At 52.2% G+C, this 18403-nt stretch overlaps 8 protein-coding genes across 8 annotated transcripts; 5 read left to right on the top strand and 3 right to left on the bottom strand.

Annotated features, from left to right (window-relative positions):
- Positions 1 to 188: 188 nt before the first annotated feature.
- Positions 189 to 1034, top strand: BBA_01335 (GPI anchored glycoprotein, putative; the record flags this gene model as incomplete). Its single annotated transcript, XM_008596432.1, has 2 exons — positions 189 to 475; positions 608 to 1034. The coding sequence occupies 2 exons, from the start codon at positions 189 to 191 to the stop codon at positions 1032 to 1034; spliced, it is 714 nt and encodes a 237-aa protein (XP_008594654.1).
- Positions 1035 to 1255: 221 nt separating this feature from the next.
- Positions 1256 to 1950, bottom strand: BBA_01334 (large conductance mechanosensitive channel protein; the record flags this gene model as incomplete). Its single annotated transcript, XM_008596431.1, has 3 exons — positions 1256 to 1427; positions 1506 to 1706; positions 1808 to 1950. 3 exons carry the CDS (start codon positions 1948 to 1950, stop codon positions 1256 to 1258), a joined length of 516 nt encoding a protein of 171 aa, XP_008594653.1.
- A 1132-nt stretch (positions 1951 to 3082) lies between these two features.
- Positions 3083 to 6534, bottom strand: BBA_01333 (SAGA complex protein; the record flags this gene model as incomplete). Its single annotated transcript, XM_008596430.1, has 2 exons — positions 3083 to 5406; positions 5460 to 6534. The coding sequence occupies 2 exons, from the start codon at positions 6532 to 6534 to the stop codon at positions 3083 to 3085; spliced, it is 3399 nt and encodes a 1132-aa protein (XP_008594652.1).
- A 1164-nt stretch (positions 6535 to 7698) lies between these two features.
- BBA_01332 (Amidase family protein) lies at positions 7699 to 9576 on the bottom strand (the record flags this gene model as incomplete). The annotated part of the gene is made up of 5 exons (XM_008596429.1): positions 7699 to 8097; positions 8183 to 8684; positions 8741 to 8808; positions 8875 to 9245; positions 9336 to 9576. The coding sequence occupies 5 exons, from the start codon at positions 9574 to 9576 to the stop codon at positions 7699 to 7701; spliced, it is 1581 nt and encodes a 526-aa protein (XP_008594651.1).
- Positions 9577 to 11104: 1528 nt separating this feature from the next.
- BBA_01331 (helix-turn-helix domain-containing protein) lies at positions 11105 to 11632 on the top strand (the record flags this gene model as incomplete). The annotated part of the gene is made up of 1 exon (XM_008596428.1): positions 11105 to 11632. One exon carries the CDS (start codon positions 11105 to 11107, stop codon positions 11630 to 11632), a length of 528 nt encoding a protein of 175 aa, XP_008594650.1.
- An 890-nt stretch (positions 11633 to 12522) lies between these two features.
- BBA_01330 (VanZ like family protein) lies at positions 12523 to 13164 on the top strand (the record flags this gene model as incomplete). Its single annotated transcript, XM_008596427.1, has 2 exons — positions 12523 to 12547; positions 12617 to 13164. The coding sequence occupies 2 exons, from the start codon at positions 12523 to 12525 to the stop codon at positions 13162 to 13164; spliced, it is 573 nt and encodes a 190-aa protein (XP_008594649.1).
- Positions 13165 to 13778: 614 nt separating this feature from the next.
- Positions 13779 to 14728, top strand: BBA_01329 (prefoldin subunit; the record flags this gene model as incomplete). Its single annotated transcript, XM_008596426.1, has 6 exons — positions 13779 to 13810; positions 13870 to 13998; positions 14102 to 14213; positions 14263 to 14361; positions 14422 to 14547; positions 14615 to 14728. The coding sequence occupies 6 exons, from the start codon at positions 13779 to 13781 to the stop codon at positions 14726 to 14728; spliced, it is 612 nt and encodes a 203-aa protein (XP_008594648.1).
- An 894-nt stretch (positions 14729 to 15622) lies between these two features.
- On the top strand, positions 15623 to 18067 carry BBA_01328 (uncharacterized protein; the record flags this gene model as incomplete). Its single annotated transcript, XM_008596425.1, has 1 exon — positions 15623 to 18067. One exon carries the CDS (start codon positions 15623 to 15625, stop codon positions 18065 to 18067), a length of 2445 nt encoding a protein of 814 aa, XP_008594647.1.
- Between the last annotated feature and the right edge of the window lie 336 nt (positions 18068 to 18403).

The raw sequence follows: 18403 nt of genomic DNA, 5'->3' as shown, positions 1-18403 counted from the left end.
CTTTCTGTCCGCCCCCCCCCCCCCCCCCCCCCCCCACACCGTTGCGCGTGGCTTTGAGTCAACAGGGCAGTGTTGAGGACTCGTATTCATCCGTCGGCCAACGCTCCCTTTGTTTCAATCCCTTTTTTTTTTTCAGTTCTGCCATCGTCACGCGACCACACTCTCAACCTCACAAATCGCCCGCCGAAATGCATCGTTTTGTCCACTTCCTCGCCGTGGCCGTCGCTGCCGCCACATTCGCCGCAGCAGCTGGAAGCGACCCCATCGTCACGAGCCTCTTCCTGCCCAACCACGATACCAACTCATTCGTCGCCACCGTCCTCAACGTTGCCGCTTCGGCCACGACGTTTGCATATACGTGCGCGAGCAATGTCAGCCCCGACGACTGCGACTTGGTGACGCACGGCACCGTTGTGCAAGGCCCGTCGACTTGGCAGATGTCGCTGTCGATGAGCGACGACAAGGACGGCATATAGTAAGATGACCAACCCACCGCACCACCTTGGCCGCCAAGCGAACAAGTACTTGTTCTTGTTCTGCTGCGGTCGCTCTGCTCATGGTTGAGAACTTGGACTCTTGGCTAACGCGGGACGGATTTTTTCTACAGCGCATTCACTGCTACCTGTTCTCTCACCTCGTCCAAGGACGTTGCCAGCTGCTCAGTCTCCGAGACCGAATCCAACAGCGAAACGCAGACTTCGTACCAAACGACCGGCCAGACGACGGGGTATATTTCCGACATGCAGCCCGTGACTCTCATCTCTGGCCTCGACAAGCTCACCGACGGCGCCGTGCCAACCGCCAGCACGGCCTCGTCCGCCTCGCCCGGCGCCAGCAGCCCCGGCGCCCAGCCCACCGGCGGCGCGTCGCAGTCGTCTTCCTCGGGTGCCTCTTCATCCGCAGGGGCCTCGTCCTCCGGAACCACCTCCTCCGCGAGTGGCTCCAATACGGCGACGCCCAATGCTGCACCTGCGGCCACCCAACAAGCTCTCCTGGCTGGTGTTGCCGCCGTTGTCGGTGCTCTTGCGCTCTAAGATCCTTTCTTGTTGTTATTCACATGATGGAATTACCAGCATAGCCGGCCGGGTTGCAGTTTCTTTGTCTATATGCCAAAAAATAATAGTAATCATATTAATCTCGAACATTCGAGTTTCTGCGCATTTTACTGCATTTACGAGACTCTATCCTCTCGTCCGTCTAGCCAGCTACTACAATTGACGCATCGCAGAGCCTAACATATTCAGTGACGATAATTTCAGTAGAAGAAGAGATTCCAAAGTACCTTTTCGTTGATTCGTTTGCGGCAGTATCGGCACTTTGTCGTGTATTTAATGATGGGGTCATGCGAGACCATGGTATAAATATGAGCCACACCATACAGACACAGCCCAACCATGGTAAATGAGACGAGTTGATAGATGAATGAGCTGCAATTTCGGGGTTAATATCAAAACAAAAGGCCCACCTGGACAGGCATCCTCGAATGCAAGCAAGCATGTACACACCCGTACGCCATCACAACGGCACCATCGTCGAGCGCTTGCTGCACAGTACTGTATTGTGCAGTCGAATTCGATCTGTCGCCCCGACGCAAGACTGCAAATTTCTCTTCAATATTCTTATTGAGCGGGAAGATGATAGCAATCGGCGGCATCAAGATGGCGCTGACAAACGACTTGACAAGGTCTGTAAAAGCCGCCGCGACACTGCAAAAAAACAAGATCAGCAAAGGCGTTTTTGAGCAGCGCGTACGAGGGCTGGGGGGCACTTTTGAAGGGCTTCGACACCTCCCTCCACTGCTGCTCACATTAAACCAAAGGCAATCTCGAGAATGTTGCCCTGAAAGGCAAAGTCGACAAAGCCGTGGAAGAAGCGCTGAGCCGTTTCCTGGCCGCGATGCAGGAGCGAGTCGGACTCGCTGTGCAGGTGCTCTAGATCTTGGGACGGCATGCCGGCGACGATTTTGCAAATGTAGCTTGAAGAGAGCCTTTTGATTCTATATCTCGTATTCTCCCTCTGAGACGGAGAGTTGTTGCTTGATGCGGTGCAGCGTGTGTTCCCCCCCCCGCACCAGGTAGCCCTGAAATGGTGGCTGATTCGATCAACTCCAGTCAAGGCAGCCAAGAAGCCAGTTTCCTGGCGCATCGCTCGGCTGTTGGCAAGGCGCTGATGACATTTACGGCACAACTCTGCTACGTGGATTAAATAATGAAAACCTCGAAGATACAAAGGTTGATACAAGGAAACCATGTCTCATCATTCCATGGCACGCTTGAGTAATGACGCAATCTAATGTGTTGGCCGTCCACGTGAAGCCCCATGAAGAGGCGCACCACAACGCAGCAGCAGCCTTGGCTTGGATCGGCATCCTTCTCAAATATTCTTATATAATTCTGCGCAAAGCAATCATCTCTTGGGTTCTTAATATCTATACTTGCTAAAACGTGAAGAAAACAAATAAGTCAAATGCTGTCCAATTATGTCACACAAAGGGCAACGATTCCAGTTCTGTACAGGTCAAAACACAACAAGTTACCCAAAATATCACAACCAAAAGAAGGTGAAAATGAACAAATAGTAATTCACAACCAGCTTCCCACCACCGCTTGGCCTTTGAGCCCAAACGGTCTCATATCGTACCTGCAATACCACGTTTGAAAAAAAAAAAACCAGTCGCCATGTGCCTGCCACCTTGCCGATTGTTATTTTTGTGTGCTCGCGTCAAAGAAAACACCTGTCTGCTTCCCTCAATAGACCAAAAGAGAAGCCCAAAAAGGCATCTCACATGTTTGAATCCGAGGAGGCGCCGGTGAAGAAAAGAGAAAAGAAACACGGAAAAAGCAGAATCCCGACCCTTTCCCCGAAAAAAGTAACCATAAAGGTAGGGCCGAACCGTAGGGGACGCCAACAACAAAGAAAAAAGAATCAATAATCTAGTAACAATGGGTATGTTTCGTGGATGAACCGGGACAATAATGCGTAGAGAAAATCAGAAAATCAAAGAGCACGCAAACAAACAAAAACACCACCTTTCCTGACGACATAAAATGTACAAAATATCCTGACCTATGTTCCCCGTAGCTCACTGCGCGATGCTTTCTGGACTCATCATTCCCGTTGTATCATCCTTGTCCGTCGCGCTCTGCATGCTGTCGGCGCGTTCCATGGCAGGCGCCAACGCCATGACGGCCGGATTGGGCGGCACCACGGCACCGTTGGGGAGGCTCGGCTTCTTTTTGACCGACGCCCCGGCCTTTTCCGCATTGAGTCTGGCCTCGGCCGCCTGAGCCTCGAGCTTCTTCTTCTTCTTGGCCATGGCGATTTGTTCGCGCGGCGGCCGCTTCTGCGCCGACATGATCTTGCCGCTAGCGCCGAGGCGCGGGCGCGGCTTGCGCTGCTTCGTCGGCAGGTCCTCGTCTTCAATGAGGGGCTGATCACCGTTGGCGTGCAGCTTGGCAAAGAAGAAGTTCTTGACCAGCCCAATGTGATGCTGGATAATCTCGGTCGTAACGGGTTCCGAGGGCGGCAAGGGCTCAAACAATTCCAGGCTGGTAGAGCCGGCGTTTTGCGTCTGCAACTGGTATTGACTGCGGACGCGGCTCTGCAGCAGGTGCAAGGGGACGGCGAAGGATTCCAGACCCAATTCCTTGTCCAGCCCGAGAGCCTTGAAGCCAAAAAAGTCTTCACCAAGTTCGTCTGCAAAGTCGCCGCTTGTAAACTGCTCACTGCCATCTTTGAAGGCACCCACGCCGTCATTGCCAGCATCGGCAGCCAATGCTGGCCGAAGCAAATCTGCCAGGTGCGTCTTCATTCTCTCGTGCAATGTACCGAGTCGTGTGCTAAGTCTGTCGACATCATCCTTGATGTATGAGTCTAACGAGGGAATGTCGTGGCCATTCTGTTCAAGAGTGTGCAGTAACACCTCTTCCGCTGTGAACCGGGGCTGTACTACCGTTCCCTCGTGCGTGGTGACGGACTTCTTTTCCGCCTCCTGATAGATATTGAATGTGCGCATGAGCTTTTGGAAATAGTCCGCAGCGATTCCCGTCAGAGCATCCACTGCCGAAGGCTGGAACTCTTCAAATCCACTGTTATATAAGATCTTGCCAACAGACCGCTTCAACGCGTTCTGGCAAGCATCTGCGGCCATGACGGGGCCGTCGTCGGAGATGAAGTGTGGTTCAATATCCTGCTCCACAAATGGCTCGTTATTCGACTTGGGAAACTGATTCGTATATACTTGTGACTGAACCTGCATCTGCTTGATGACAGAAATCTTGGTGGCAAGCTTCCGAGTCTCCTGTATTTGCCGAATGTTGTCGTCCATTTTTTTCGTAAACCGGCTTTGAGGTGCAGTAAAGAAGCCGGGCGGTACTAAACGCAAGAATTCCTCGTGCTGATTGATGACCTGCCCTTCCCCATCTTCGATCCACTGCAGCTTCACAGGAATGTCGGGAATATTTGAAAGAGAATCGTAGTAGTCGGGCATAATCTTGTCCGCTTCCTCGTCGATTCCTTCGGCGAGTGTTTCTGGCGCCTTTGAGCCAGCTTCCTTGGCTGCGACGGCTGATGTATCCGAGTAATCTTGCCCAAAGCCAAGCGCTTCTGCCTCTTTCTGATGCTTTAAGAATCGACGCATACCAGCCTTATTTCGAAGTAGGGCTGGAGCATCGCCATTGAGCCTGTTGTCTTTGAATATTTGGAAGCGCTCCTTGGCAGCCAAGGCTCGATCTTTTTTCGTAGTTTGCTTCCAGATTTTGTATTCTTCGTCTTCGTAAACCTGCTCATTTGCGTCACCAAAGGTTTGGTTGAGCGTCATACCGTTTAAGCTCGGTCCGTCAATTTCCATAGCATCAGCATTGCTGCCTATACCGGAGGTCCCGTTTGCTCCATTTGGTGTCAGGTTTCCAATCGGTGGTGTTGAGAAGCCATTACTGCCGTCAGCTTCAGAACCTTCACGCCCATGCTTCCCAAGAAGCCCATTGAGTTGTATTATAGGCTTCTGATCAACAACTGGAGTGTCCTCCTTCTGGTCATCGGCTGGTGCAGTTCGAGACTTGTTGCCAGTGCCTTTGGTACCCGCTTTGCGGCCGCGAGATGACATGATAGGCTCATCATCGGAGTCGTCGCCTCCGTCATCCTCCCCGCCGTTTTGCTTTCTTCTTTCTTCGGCCTCCACATCGGCTCGTGACCGTATTACCAGGTTTGGTATAAGAGGTATTAATTTCTCCGCCTCTTTGCGCATGCCATTAGCCATTCGGCGGAGAGGGTGATTCATGTCATGGTTGTATTTTAAGCAGTTATCCCATATTAAATTGAGATCGGCGACAAAGTCAGCTTTCGACTTGAAAGCTAATGATTTGAGTTTCTTTGTCATGGTACCGAGATCCATAGGATTCTTGATCACTGCCGAATGTTAGAACCAGCATGCGGCCGCCTTGTAATGACTTCTCGCTTACTTGAATAATAATCCGGCGCATCTCGCTTGTTGACACGAGTAAGAAATGGCGTCGAATATTCTGTATGTGCCTTCAACTCTGTCAAAACTTTCTCCAGGGCTTCGTACAGGTCTTCTTGGTTGACGTTCTCCTCACTCGCCCACTTGCTGCGATTCTTGCGAACCTCGTTCATGAGAACTCGCAATTCCGCATCAGAAGCCTGTACTTGATCTCTCTTCATATCGATCCGCGCGATTAGATGCTTTAATGTGAGGCTGGAAGCACCCAAATTGGCACTACTGAGGGTTCCTTGGTTGACAATTTGGTGTCCGCTAGCACCTCCCTGGCTGTTGTGGTCCATTTCAGCCTGGAGCTGCTTTTCTGAGTCTTCCAGTTGTTGTTGCTCGAGCATAGCGCTGCGATCATGCTCCAGCGTATACATGATTGTATGGAAACTTTGGCGAGCGGCCGCCTCGGTCCTTTTCCGCGCTTCTTCGAGATTTTTGATATCGCCTTCTTCGGTAGCCTCTTTTCCTTGAGAGCTCTTCTGAGCTTCGGATTTATCGAGGCTTTTGACGGGTGAGTTCATTGAAGGAACCGGCGAGCTGCCGGATTTCGAAGGTGAGAGGAGGGGATTGGCGACTATGGAAGCCTGCGTTTTGAGGGCAGCAGCAGGCGCGCTGTCATCATCATCTTCATCATCATCATCATCATCATAATCGTCTTCGTCAATGGCTCGTTTGGCCTTCTTCATGGGTGGTTCTCTTATGGGTTCGTGATCGGTGGTGGGTGGCAGGGTAACCGCAGGCGCGACTGGTAAGCGGCGCAGCGCCTCGATCGCAGGTCGGTTATATGCACCATTTTCAGAGAAGAGTAGAGCGACTCGACTCTCGGTTTTTCGATACAATTCGGCGAAGTGAGCGCGACGGGCTTCTTCCTCGGCGTCTAGCGTGAGCTCAGGTACCGGCGCGATGGAGTTATCAACAGGGGTCGATGTACGCGCCGATGCATCATCAAGATGCTGGAGCGACCTGCTGCTGTTAGAGTGATGCAAGGCCGGCGATGGCCAAGCTTGCTGGCCATTGAGAAATGACATTTTCGGCCCCGAACGATGGAAGCGACGGCGAGGCCCCTGTCGCCATGCGCGATGAAATGCGCTCGCGTAGCGTTCGACCCAAGGCGATGCAAGGGCTCAAGATGGCATCGAGGGAAAGCGATGTGGTAACTGAGATGGGGGACGAATTTTGAAAACGAAATTCGATGCGCGGGGTGGGTGTTGATGGATTGCGACTGGCGCCTTGTACCAGCGTTTCTACGCTCGAGGTTGATGATTTGGGACTGCGTGCTGTAGCGCCCCGGAGCGGGACTTGGTTGCGGGCAGCGCCTGGACACGGAGCACGGCGTACCCAGTACTTCTCGGCTTCGGAGGGGGTTCTCGGCGAACCGCCTTGCGATTATATTGTATCTTGATTTTAGATGGAACACAGTGTTTAGTCGATTCTCAACCACTCTAGAGCTTTCCTGAAGTGTTCAAGGACTACAGCGGCCAAAAGACACGCAGCCGCATGTGTCTGTTGGGTTTACGCTACTTTGACACCTGCGGGCTCAGCGAGATGCGAGGACAAGGCGATCAACTGAGTCACGTGCCGTAAAGCGAGATTTCCTTTTGCTGCGAAGAGCGACTTATCTGATTTTGCCGAGTACAACCAAGGTAAATTTTAATGTTATATGTATGCAAGTAATGTTGCGCTGCGAAGACGCCACCACGTAATTGTGTTCTGGCAACCCACCGACTTTTTTATTTTGATGAGTCTGTGTTAGACTTGAACCATGTTCTCTCATATACAGCCAAGCACTTTTGTAGCTTATTGACCTCAGCCCTTGAAGCCGGAAACTCAACTATCGCAAGACAAGTGTCATCACCGCAGTATAACATACATCGCGTTGATGATGAGCAGCTCCGAGAGGAAATGAGCTCTTTTGCAGTACAATGAATACAACGCACCGCGGAAGAGACGCCAGCCACCGCACTTCCGAGAGAGACACAAGGACTGTCCCTGCGAGGAGAGAAAAAGAGCACCCCAAGACTCGCCTGCTTCATAGAAGCCTGATTGCGCCAATGTTGCTCTGACATTGACGACAGTCCCATGCGCCCAAGAGTAAGTTACATCCTTTCCAACATAATCGAAGCCAATATTTTGTTCTGTTCAGAAATCTTGTCTTTGCACATTATTCTATATACAACAATACTGCACTCCGTTCAAGGACGACCCATAGCGTGCTCGACCAGTTCCAGAGCGGCGAGGACCTTCTCTTCCTGGAGTCTTCTTCCAACAATTTGGAGACCTACTGGGGCCCCGGCAAATAATTCGGGATCATACATGTCGTAGATGAACTGATCTTGTTCGTTGACAGGCTTGTAAGTAAGTTCCTTGGCGTCCTTGGAGACGTCGACCGTGGTGACGGGGAACACAGCGCCCGGGTAATCAAGCATATTCCAGTGGGAGGTGTAACCCCAGTACTTGGATTGCTCATGCGGAGTGGCCGCTCCGAAACTCGCGGGGCAAAGAATCACGTCGACTTCATCGCCGTCGATATTGGCGGTCGCGTTCCAGGCCTGCGCGTATGTTGCACGATACGAATCACGGGCGTAGCATAGCTAGGCTTCCGTTAGCTCATGAACTGCTCAGTCGCGCCGAATTCGGACACCGGAAGCGGCTTCTATCAAGAGTTAACAAACTTACCTGCCAAAGCTCGGCTTGAGTCATATTCTTTACACTAGATTGCTCCTGGATGACCCATTTCGTGAGTGGAAGCACAGTATCCCCGGCGCCCTCGAGACACTCTATGGTCTCTAGCCCGCCATCAGGCCAGTAAAGCGCAGAAATGATCTCCCAGCTTTTCTTGTGGTCCAACTTCTCACAATCCCAGTCTACAACATTCATGCCTGCCTTTTTGCAGGCTGCAACCACTTCCTTGAGTGCGCGGGTGACTGGGGGATGCGGCTTGACAACACCATCCCACCACTGAACTGCAATCTTGAGGGGCTTGCTGAACTTGTGAGGGATCCAAGGCATTGGGACAATTGAAGGGTCCTTGCGCCATGGCTGCTTGGAAAGAATCACCCTCATGAGTAGCTCCATCGCTTTACGGTCCACGGTCATGGGCCCTGGTGTACTGAAGATGGTTTCCCGGCCCGCCATGTGGCCTATCTGACCTGCGACAGTGATGCGTTTCGTCGACGGCCTTGAAGATATGACTTTTAGATTCGAGCGACTGGTTGCGCGCAGCATTATACTTACTTGAATCCATAGATGCCAACAAATACGGAAGGGCAGCGAATGCTGCCGCCAATGTCGCCACCAATTCCCTGGTCTCTATCAGCGGCTTGCCTCACTACATGAGAAACTGTTCGGTCTGCTCACGATGCACTTACCAACAGACTACCACGCATAGCAATCAGAGCAGACTCTCCTCCGCTACTACCGCCTGCTGTTAGGTCACGGTTGTATGGGTTATCGGTTCTCCCCCACAGGTTGCTGACGGTCTCTAGGTGCATGATAGTTTGCGGCTGAGTAGTTCGAGCGTAAAATACACAGCCTTCTTCCCAAAGATCATCGTAGAGCACGTTGGAGCCGTGCTTGCGGTCGACCCATGCAATCACAGAGGCTGTAGTGATGATATTTTCACCAACCATGCCATGATGTTCCTTGGTAGAGATGGGCAGGCCGAAGAAGGCTCCTTGCGGCTCAGGTAGCGCGTCGAGATACTTGGCTCTGGTTATGGCTTGATCCCACATCAACTCCACTAAACAGTTCGTCTTGGTTTGTGTTAGCGGGCCCTGGCTCGGAGAGGATCAGATAGGACTTGCCGCAGCATGAGCAACTGCCGCTCGACGTAGAAAGGCTCTGGCCACTTCCTCAACAGATACTTCCCTGGATTTGAGAATGGCCAGAAGCTCAATGACATCGTACTTTTCGGTGAGCTCGATTTCTCTGGCCGTCAAAACACTGCTTGGCAGCTCCAGGCTCCTGCGGGGTAGCTGGGCAGGCAAGGCCGCGAGTTTTGGTTCGACTTTGGCTAAGCCAGTCTCGCGCCTTGCTCTGGCTCTCTCGATCTTTTGCTGCGCTGTCTCCATTTCAACTGTGTACCGGATGAACCGGATGACGATTGACTAGGTAGGTCGTGAAAGATGGACGTGGGTGGTTTGGAGGAGACAAAAAATTTGGAGGTTCGGCCACGCCACTTTATAATGATCGCTTCGTGTCGAACTAAAATCCCGATGTCGGCAGATACAACTACAAAATCAGAACCCCGCAAGATTTGGGATCACAAGCCGCCAGTGCCGAGCCTCTGCGTGACATAAATGCACCTTATCGGCCTTTCGTCCGGTGTAGCGGAGTAATCTTCTGAAGAGGGTCCCAGACTACTCCAGCTACTCCATTCCTCGAAACGTACCTAATAGATATAAGCTTCAGGCTACATCACCGCCACTAATGATAACCATGCAGTCCGAATTGAGAAATAGTCTGTTGTTGAAGACGCCGCTGCCACAAGCTCCTAATCTGGCATCACTGACCCGTGCCCTGAAGTAGATCGCCGTCAAAATCATTGCTGTCTAGTCGGGTTAGGCCGACGGTGTCTTATTAAAAGAACCAAGCGGGGACCTCTCGTTCTTCCCCGCAACCTCCACGCTTCAGCATGCCCAGTAATCACTCGCTAAATAATTTCCAAAACGAGACGGAGTGAACGAGATCGACCCCTGATCCACATCGCGCGCATCATTTGAACAATTCCATTCTGCAGCAATCTTCTTTCAAAGGCCGCCCACTACGGCAGCGATGCGACCGATAAAAACCATGGTACGCGCAGATTGAATGCCAATACCCGCCTTGGCAAACGTTTGTTGCACTTTCCGATGGGCTTTCCTATCTTGGCAGGGTAGCTACCCCTAGTTATGGCACGATGGCGGAAAGCCGAGGCGCGGTTTCACAAAGCAGTAAAAAGTGAGACCCCAATGGCGTGTTCTTCTCTCGCTTCGCATACATGCAATGCGCTCGATCCATCCGCCAAATATCGTATTTGGCGTGACCACACCTGGCCAGCCAAGAAAGGGTCGGCCAGTCGCGCTGTCCGGTCTCAGCTCACCTGAAAGCCGGTAATAGTATTGTTAGGAGCCCAAGTGGAGCTACGATACGTATAGTTAGGAGGTTCTTCGGGGTTACTTGCTGATGGCTGATTGATCTACTCAGACAGATGCAGCAGAAAGGAGATAAAACAATGAGACTATGGTGCTGCTCAAGGCCCTAATTTCGAGCTGCGGACTTAGTCTACGGACTAATCGACTGACGATGCGGGCTGGGGCGTGCTTGCTCACTGTCTGCTACTAGGTGCCCACAGGATCTTATTCCGCGGTCGTCTAACCCGTAGATCAAGTCCGCAACTCGAAATCAGGAGCCTGGTGTGCCTGGATACAGAATAGATCGCACACGAAGTGGTGTACACATACATCTTCAGCCTACTGCTAGCGGCTGCCACCAAAGTCAGACTGGCGCGGCACGCGCGGGTCTCTACTACATAAAAGCAGCACCCTACGTCTCTCACCTTCATGGTGCTCAATCGCATATCAAACACCTCCCAACCTCTTACACCTACTCCCCGCCATCATGTCATACACCATCTACGACGCGTCCATCGTGGCCGCCAAGCACCTCCTCACCTCCCTCCAAGGCATTCTCACCAAGGCCGAGGCACATCCCGACGCCGCCTCACACCCTGATCGCCGCCTCGCCCCGGAAATGCTGCCGCTCTCCTTCCAGATTTGGTCCGTCTGCACCGTCGCCGAGGCGCAGGCACTCACACTTCAGCAAAAGGAGGCCGTGACGAAGCAGTACGAGGAGTCTCCGCTGCCGACATATGCCGCGATGCGCGCGCGGATCGAGCAGGTGCTGGCCTTGCTGGAGACGGTGGATCGCGATGCGGCGGTCGAGGCCGGGGAAAAGATGACGAGTATCGATTTCAAGCGGGAGGTCGGAAGGAAGGAGCTGAGTGGTACTGCTTTTTGCGCGGGCACCGGGATACCGAACATGTACTTTCACACTGCAATTGCATACGCGATTCTGAGGAACGCGGGCGTCGAGCTGGGCAAGCTTGATTACCTTGGACCCTTTGTCATGGCCAATATTGGCATGTAAATAATGCTCGTGGCAAAAGAGTTTGCTCCGCGCAGAGACAACAGTACTCGGCGCTCTCAGGCCCACATCAACAAAAGCATGCATTCGTACGTCCCGCATACGAGTGGTGTGAAATACAAGAAATTCCGAATCATTAGCCTTGATAGGAGTAAAGGCGTTTGCTTCTGGGGGCGAGTGCAAAATCGAAAGGTGGAAGCCGGATCTCGACCTCCCCTCTTCTGTTTGCGGGCAAACAGCTGGTTGTTGTCCCGTTGCAGCTACACCATGGAAAATCAGGACCTGCAAGCTGCAAAGACGGGCTCCTAGTTTAACAAGTGAGTTTTCCCTTGTTTTTGATGGAGCCAATGGTATCTGGTGACCTTTTTTTTCTTTGGGAGAAAACCAAGGTAGAAAGAATGCGAACATATAACGATGGTGATATACTATCCATCACGTTGAATAGTGGCGTGATGTTAAATCTCCACATCATGGCGAAACCCAGGTGGAGGGAATGACAAAAGGAGGCCAACTACCTATAAACAATGGCAACAAAAATCAATGAAATAGAAGCGTAAAGAAGACCAAGAAGGATATTCGACAGTAATTTATCATACTATCCACGTTTCAAATATGTAGTAATGAATATGGTTAGAGCAGCGTCACCTTCATCCAGTTGCCAAGCCACATACGCATGTGCCACTTTAGTGATGTGGCGCTCTTCGCAGCCTTGTTTTCAGGTAGCTCCAGCGGGTCGTCGCAAGCTCGAGGCCATTCTGTCATCGCAATGAAATTCTTCTTCGACAATCGACTGACAGCCACACGTCGCGCGCTCAGTAGCTGTTTTGAGAACTGCTGAGTAATATCAAATTATTAAAGGGACAATTCGTCTGCGTCTCAGAGGTCGAGGCACGATGCGCATTCGTTTCAGCTTCGCAGGTATGCTTCCTTGGCGACTGGCTCAGCAGACGGCACCTCAATTCCCATGATACTCATCGCTATTTGCAGGTGGATTCCTGCTGCTTCTTCTGCTGGCAGCGTACGCTGGCCTCACGAAGCTCCAGCTCGGCCATTTGGTCAACGACAAGGTGCTGCACTTTTCCACCTTTTTTCTCCTCACCGTCGTCTTCTACTGGGTCGTGGACACGAACCGCCGCCGAACGATAAACATGACATTCATAATATGCACATTGATACTCGGCGTCGGGTCCGAGTTTCTGCAAAGCTTCCTGCCCAACGATCGCGAGTTTGACATTTACGATATTGTCGCCAACCTCGTCGGCAGCCTGCTCGGGCTCGGGCTCTGCTCGTGGTACCACCGAAGAATGCTCGAGCGCAGACGCCAGAAGAAGACGTATAATGCGGTACCGGGAGAAGACGTGGAGGACCTTGAGCTCGGCGAGGGCCACGAGACGGGCGTTGTGGACAGTGCGCCGCAGACGCTGGAAGAGGAGGTTGACAACTGGGATGAGAATGCGCCGGACGATTGGGAGGAGGATGAGAATACGGAAGGTGCAGACATTACGACTTCACAGACTGTCAACAAGGTCAAGTAAAGATGTCCCAGGTTCGCGTTCTGTGTGCCGTTACAGCACGAGTAGTGGAAGAGTACGGCCAACCGCGGTGCAGCCGTCTTTTTGCACTGCACGATGTCGTTTCGTTTTTTTCTAGCGAGTTTTCATCTTGCTGTGTTTTATATGAGAAATGAGAATGAGATAGCCGGCGAATTCAGTCGAGCCACCTTGAACATCATACGACTATGCCTTGGCTGCTTTGAGCCATCGCCAGAAGCTACGAAAAAGAGCTCCGTGCCACTCCGGAGAGCATATTATCATCAAGTTCACACTGCTTCAGAATCTAATTTCTTCGTTCGAGCTGTGCTGTATAATATGATACCAGCAACGGTTGAGGTCTCCTTTCTGCCGTGCCTGTACCACAGCAGATTTCAGCTACACCTGAAACAATTCTATATTTTTAAAAGAATCAGAATCTTCAAAGAAAAGCATTCGTCGGCTATTTTTGAGCATTTATATCAGGTTGACCGTGTTGCAGAAGCTCGGTGAAGCCACCCCCCACCAGCCCCTCAGACAAGCAGCCCACTTCGCAGCAAATGCAGTGCTAATCGCTACCTAAGCTCCCAACTTGTGTCTTGTACAAGCAAACAGGAGCCATGGCAAGCAAAGAAAAGCAGCCTGCCGCTGGGTAAGAATTGGTTGCTGCGTATATACTGGCGAGCTTTCATTACTGACGCTTTGACGCAGCGGCAAGGGCGGGACGACGACGAACCCCCGCGGCATTCCCACTGCGCCGTTCGTCGACAAAGTGGAAGATTATGTCTCGTCGCGCGACGAGGTCGAAGGCACGCTACAGAGCTTCCAGGAGCTAATATCGTAAGTTGAAACGGCACATCATCTGCAGCAACTGCAGGCGACCGTGATCCATTGACGAAGACAAATTGACCCTGGAGAACGCGGGTGCTAACAATGCGACCAGCAAGTACCAGTTTATGGAGATGAACCTTCAACGGCGTATGACTGGCCTCAAGGACAAGATTCCAGACATTCAGAAAACACTAGATACTGTCCAGTTTATGAAGCTGCGCAAGGTACTGCAAATGCACCGTTCAGGGCAAGCGCATTTGCTGACCCTCACAGGACGAGAGCGAGCCGATCGAGACAACATTCGAGCTCAACGACACACTATACGCGCGCGCAAACATTCCACCGACAGAAGAAGTTTACATCTGGCTTGGAGTAAGCAAGAAAAGAAAGACCCCGGAGGAGCCCAACGGACCAACGCTAACCGTTTGGCAGGCCAATGTCATGCTTTCATACCCCATTGACGAAGCCCAGACGTTGCTCGAGTCGAAGCTCAAGGCGGCCAAGACTAGCTTATCGAATTGCGAAGAAGACTTGGACTTTATTCGTGAGCAAATTACGGTAAGCAATGCTCCAATCTTGCCCCCTTTGAAACCAGATTGTGTCCTGACTCTGTTTGCGCGCGCAGACCATGGAGGTCGCTACGGCGCGCGTGTACAACTGGGAGGTTGTCCAGAAGCGAAAAGAAAAGAAGGAAGAGGAAGAATCAAAAGCTGCTGCTAAGCTTCAAGAAAAGTCATAGACGAGATGAAGATGAGATGAAATATTTGATTCCCCATGGCTGCATGTTTCTGCTGAAGCCCGTCGTTCTACGTGTTTTTGATCTCTCACCTGAATGGAAACGGAAGCTCAGGATGCTGTTCAATGTTAATTCTAAATGATTGATTCGTCAAGGACGGACCAAAGTTGACTTTCAATACATGTAGCAATCTCAGAACGTCTGGTGGTGACCAAACAGGTCCCACTTTATTTTCAATTCGCAGTTGGCGCACCGTAGATGCCTCGCCCGAAACTTGAAGAAGATTCGCACAGCTAGGGCACATTGAGTCTTGCACATATCGAGATTGGGGACACTACAGATTGCACGCAAGAGTTCTGCATGGCGAAATGAAGAGGAATGTTTTGCAGGGCGGCATGGATGGTCAGCGGAAGGCTGCCGCTTGCGCCTGGCCTGATGCAATGTGGAAGGGTTAGAGATTCTTGCAATCCGGGGCGACCACTTCGAGCTAACTTTGCGCAACAGAGTCGCGCACGCATATTACGCATCGAATATCTCCTAGAACGACACATTACGACTTCAAATCGCTTGTATGACGGTACGAGGATATCTGCAGATCAATCGACCGGGTGGGCGCAATTCCTGCAGGCGGCTTCGCCATCATCCGCCTCACCCGCCCCGACCGTGACGGCCTTGCGCGACCATGGCAGCAGAGAAAAACAGAATCATCTGTCTATGAAGAAAAAAAGTAAACGAAATCCGGTCGTTTGCAAAAATCCCCGACCGACACTACAACATCCGAATGGGCGGGAGTACAATCACATGCGGTTCCTGACGACCATATTGGAGCGTGGCAAGAACTGCGAGCCATGGGAGATTGTAGTGGCCCGTTCACGGGATGCCTCACTCCCGATAGTCATGGCACAATTGATATTGCACAAACGAGCGGCCAAAGGAACTATAGCAGGCGACCACTTATTGGAGCTGCTCCCGTCCGAATCGGCCATGGAGCAAACGATCGAGTATCTCTCCAAGAAGCGCAAGCTAGGGAAAGATGCTATAAGATCATACGCGCATATACTTTCTGCAAAAGATGACGACGAACGTTGTCAACGGCTGTTGGAATACGGTGATCAGGTGCCAATTCACGTGCTGGCCTTTATTTTGCGACCGACTTCGGCACTGCGGGATACGTCCACACTTCGAGATCTCATTGAGCTATACAAACTAAAGGGAACGCTTTCCTTGAACAAGCCGGGTACATGTCCCTATGTGTGGTCTCCATACTATTTCAAGATTTCGTCACTACTTGCGGAACACTTGGCTCGCTCAGAGCCCAGGCTGTTGGTTAATCTTGCTGGAGCGGTTTCTTCTCACTTAAAGGATTACGTCGAGCCGGGAGGCTCACAAAAGATGTATGTGCGTCGTTGTCAACTATTCAACAAGATGCTTCATATATTCCAGCCCCAGGCAAGTTTATTGCCGAAGCAATCACTCGTGGCCAACACCTACTTTTGGGAATGCCAGCGCATACTGCTGACAATGTCGGAAACATTTGAGCCGCCGCTGCAGGTCACTGGCGAGGGGTTTCGTGCAATTCGGAACACTCTCGCAGGTATGCCAAAAAACGAAGCCGAAAAGCACAGCGCTCTGCTGCATGCTCCATCGTGGCCACCATATCTGACGCCCGGGGATGGCATGGACGAGATAACGGATCCTGAGGCCAATTGGAGCCGCACCGTCGAGGCCGGTATGCTTATGCAAGAGGCCGGTTTTGCCAAATTCGAGGCCGATGATAGCCTGGATATTTTAACAGGGATGGCACCTAATGGGACGCCGACGATTCAGCAGCGCACGCTCGCGGGAAGCCATCGAAGCATCAGTACGTGGGAGGCGTCTATTCGCGCAACACGGGACGCGTACGAGGCGTGGGGTCGATTCAACGATGCTCCGAGCAAGGGTGCTGTACCCGGCGTGAGTGAATACGCGGCCATGTTTGAGAAGCTCATGCTCAGAGAAGTCGGGCCGACCAGCAAGCTGCTTCCGGGAGACAAGGCGCAAAACTTTCCTGCATATCGTGCTGCCAACCTTGCAGACATTGAATGGGCAAAGTCTCAGCCGCCGAGCGTGGAAGAGCTCTACAACCAGATGCGCCAGGCCGATATCATACCCAGCGGACACTGTCTCTTTATTCTGGTGGCCAACGCGCCGGATCTGGGCACGGCACATCGGTATCTTGAATTAGCTGCTGAGTTGGACCCGGATATTGCCAGCCTGATGGCCCCCGAGATTAACCGATCTGCGCTACGCCGGGTCGGCATGGGGCTCTTTTCCGCCTACATCAGTATGCTGGCGAGGCGGGATGACTCGTCTGGGTGGGAAAATCTGCAGCGAGCTATTGCCCTCACAGAGGCCCGTCTTGGCGACAAGAGTACACGTTGGGCATCGCTGATTTGGGGGTCGATCCTGAAGGGCGCGTCGAGGCACCACTCAGCATTGCAAATGTCGCAGTCGGACCAAGTTGAGCTCATTATGGCTATTGCGAAACGGATCGACCGCGGCCACGGGCTGACACTGGCCAACTTTGCTGAATTGAATCGAAGTCTACGGAAACTGATACGCTACGATTTACGTGCTTTGATGGATGACTTGCAACGGAGTGAGGGGTTGGCATCGACGTCTTGGTCAGAGCTACCTCTACGGGGCCTTTACGATGCGGCTGGTTACAGCGGCGACAGCACAAGGTCGGCAAAAGCGCATGATCAACAAGCATCTCCTATGTCGGGAACATTGAAGTTTTTTGTCGAGTACATCAAAGACGTGTTTGGCAGGTTTGAACGGAGAGAACGGTCCTACCAGATGGCGGCGCGGGACAATTACATTTCGCCACTGGATCGCATGCTCTCTCGAAACGACGTTGTTCGGAGCGAGCACGCGTTGGAATACATGACGACGCTGGGATACGCGGGCGAGTATAAAGAGATGAGGAAGCTGCTCCTGTTTCTGATACGCGAATGGGGCCAGCCGGAGCTGGTGCAGGATCTGGTGGCGCTGGACGAGCTGCCAGCGTCTGCCGATTTCTCCGAAGTGCTGTGCGTGTTCCGGCTGCTCGGGGAGCAGATGCTGGGGGGCGCGAGGGTCGCGGAGGAGATGCAGGACGCGGTGGCGGCGTCTGGCTTGCCGTGGACGTGGCCGGATGCGAGGGAGGTTCAGGGCTACATGCAGATGGGTCGGCATGATTCGATCAGGCAGGTACAGAGTGTCTTGGCGCGAGTGCGGGCGTCGAAGAGGGGGTCACAGGGCAAGACAATATCGGGAGGGGGGAGGGATGGTGACGGTGACGGTGACTGGTTGGGAGGATAGCTAGGCGCTCAGCTTTGGACGAGGCGGGCAAGATGGTTAGGGCGAGAGCCAAGAATATGCTGGCTGTGCGAAAGGGGGAAATTACGAGACTTTTTGGACAGTGGAAGCTCTTTTCAAGGAGAAGAAGAGAGAAAAGGGCACATGGTCGTTTCAGGCGAAGCCTTGATCGAGATGAATGTACATGCATGGACTGGGCCGCGGCGCATGGGGTGTGCAGCGTCGACGGTTACATGGCGCCAGCTGTTTGGAGTGCAAGCTAGGATATCTGTATATACTGGAACGGGTGTATTATTAGACTGGATGGGGATATTTGTAAATTAGATTTTGTACAAGATG

The sequence above is a fragment of the Beauveria bassiana genome, assembly GCF_000280675.1.
Source record: "Beauveria bassiana ARSEF 2860 unplaced genomic scaffold BBA_S00003, whole genome shotgun sequence".
NCBI classification, from domain to species: domain Eukaryota; kingdom Fungi; phylum Ascomycota; class Sordariomycetes; order Hypocreales; family Cordycipitaceae; genus Beauveria; species Beauveria bassiana.
The sequence above is the reverse complement of the archived record's forward strand: the minus strand, read 5'-3'. Positions and strand labels throughout refer to the sequence as shown.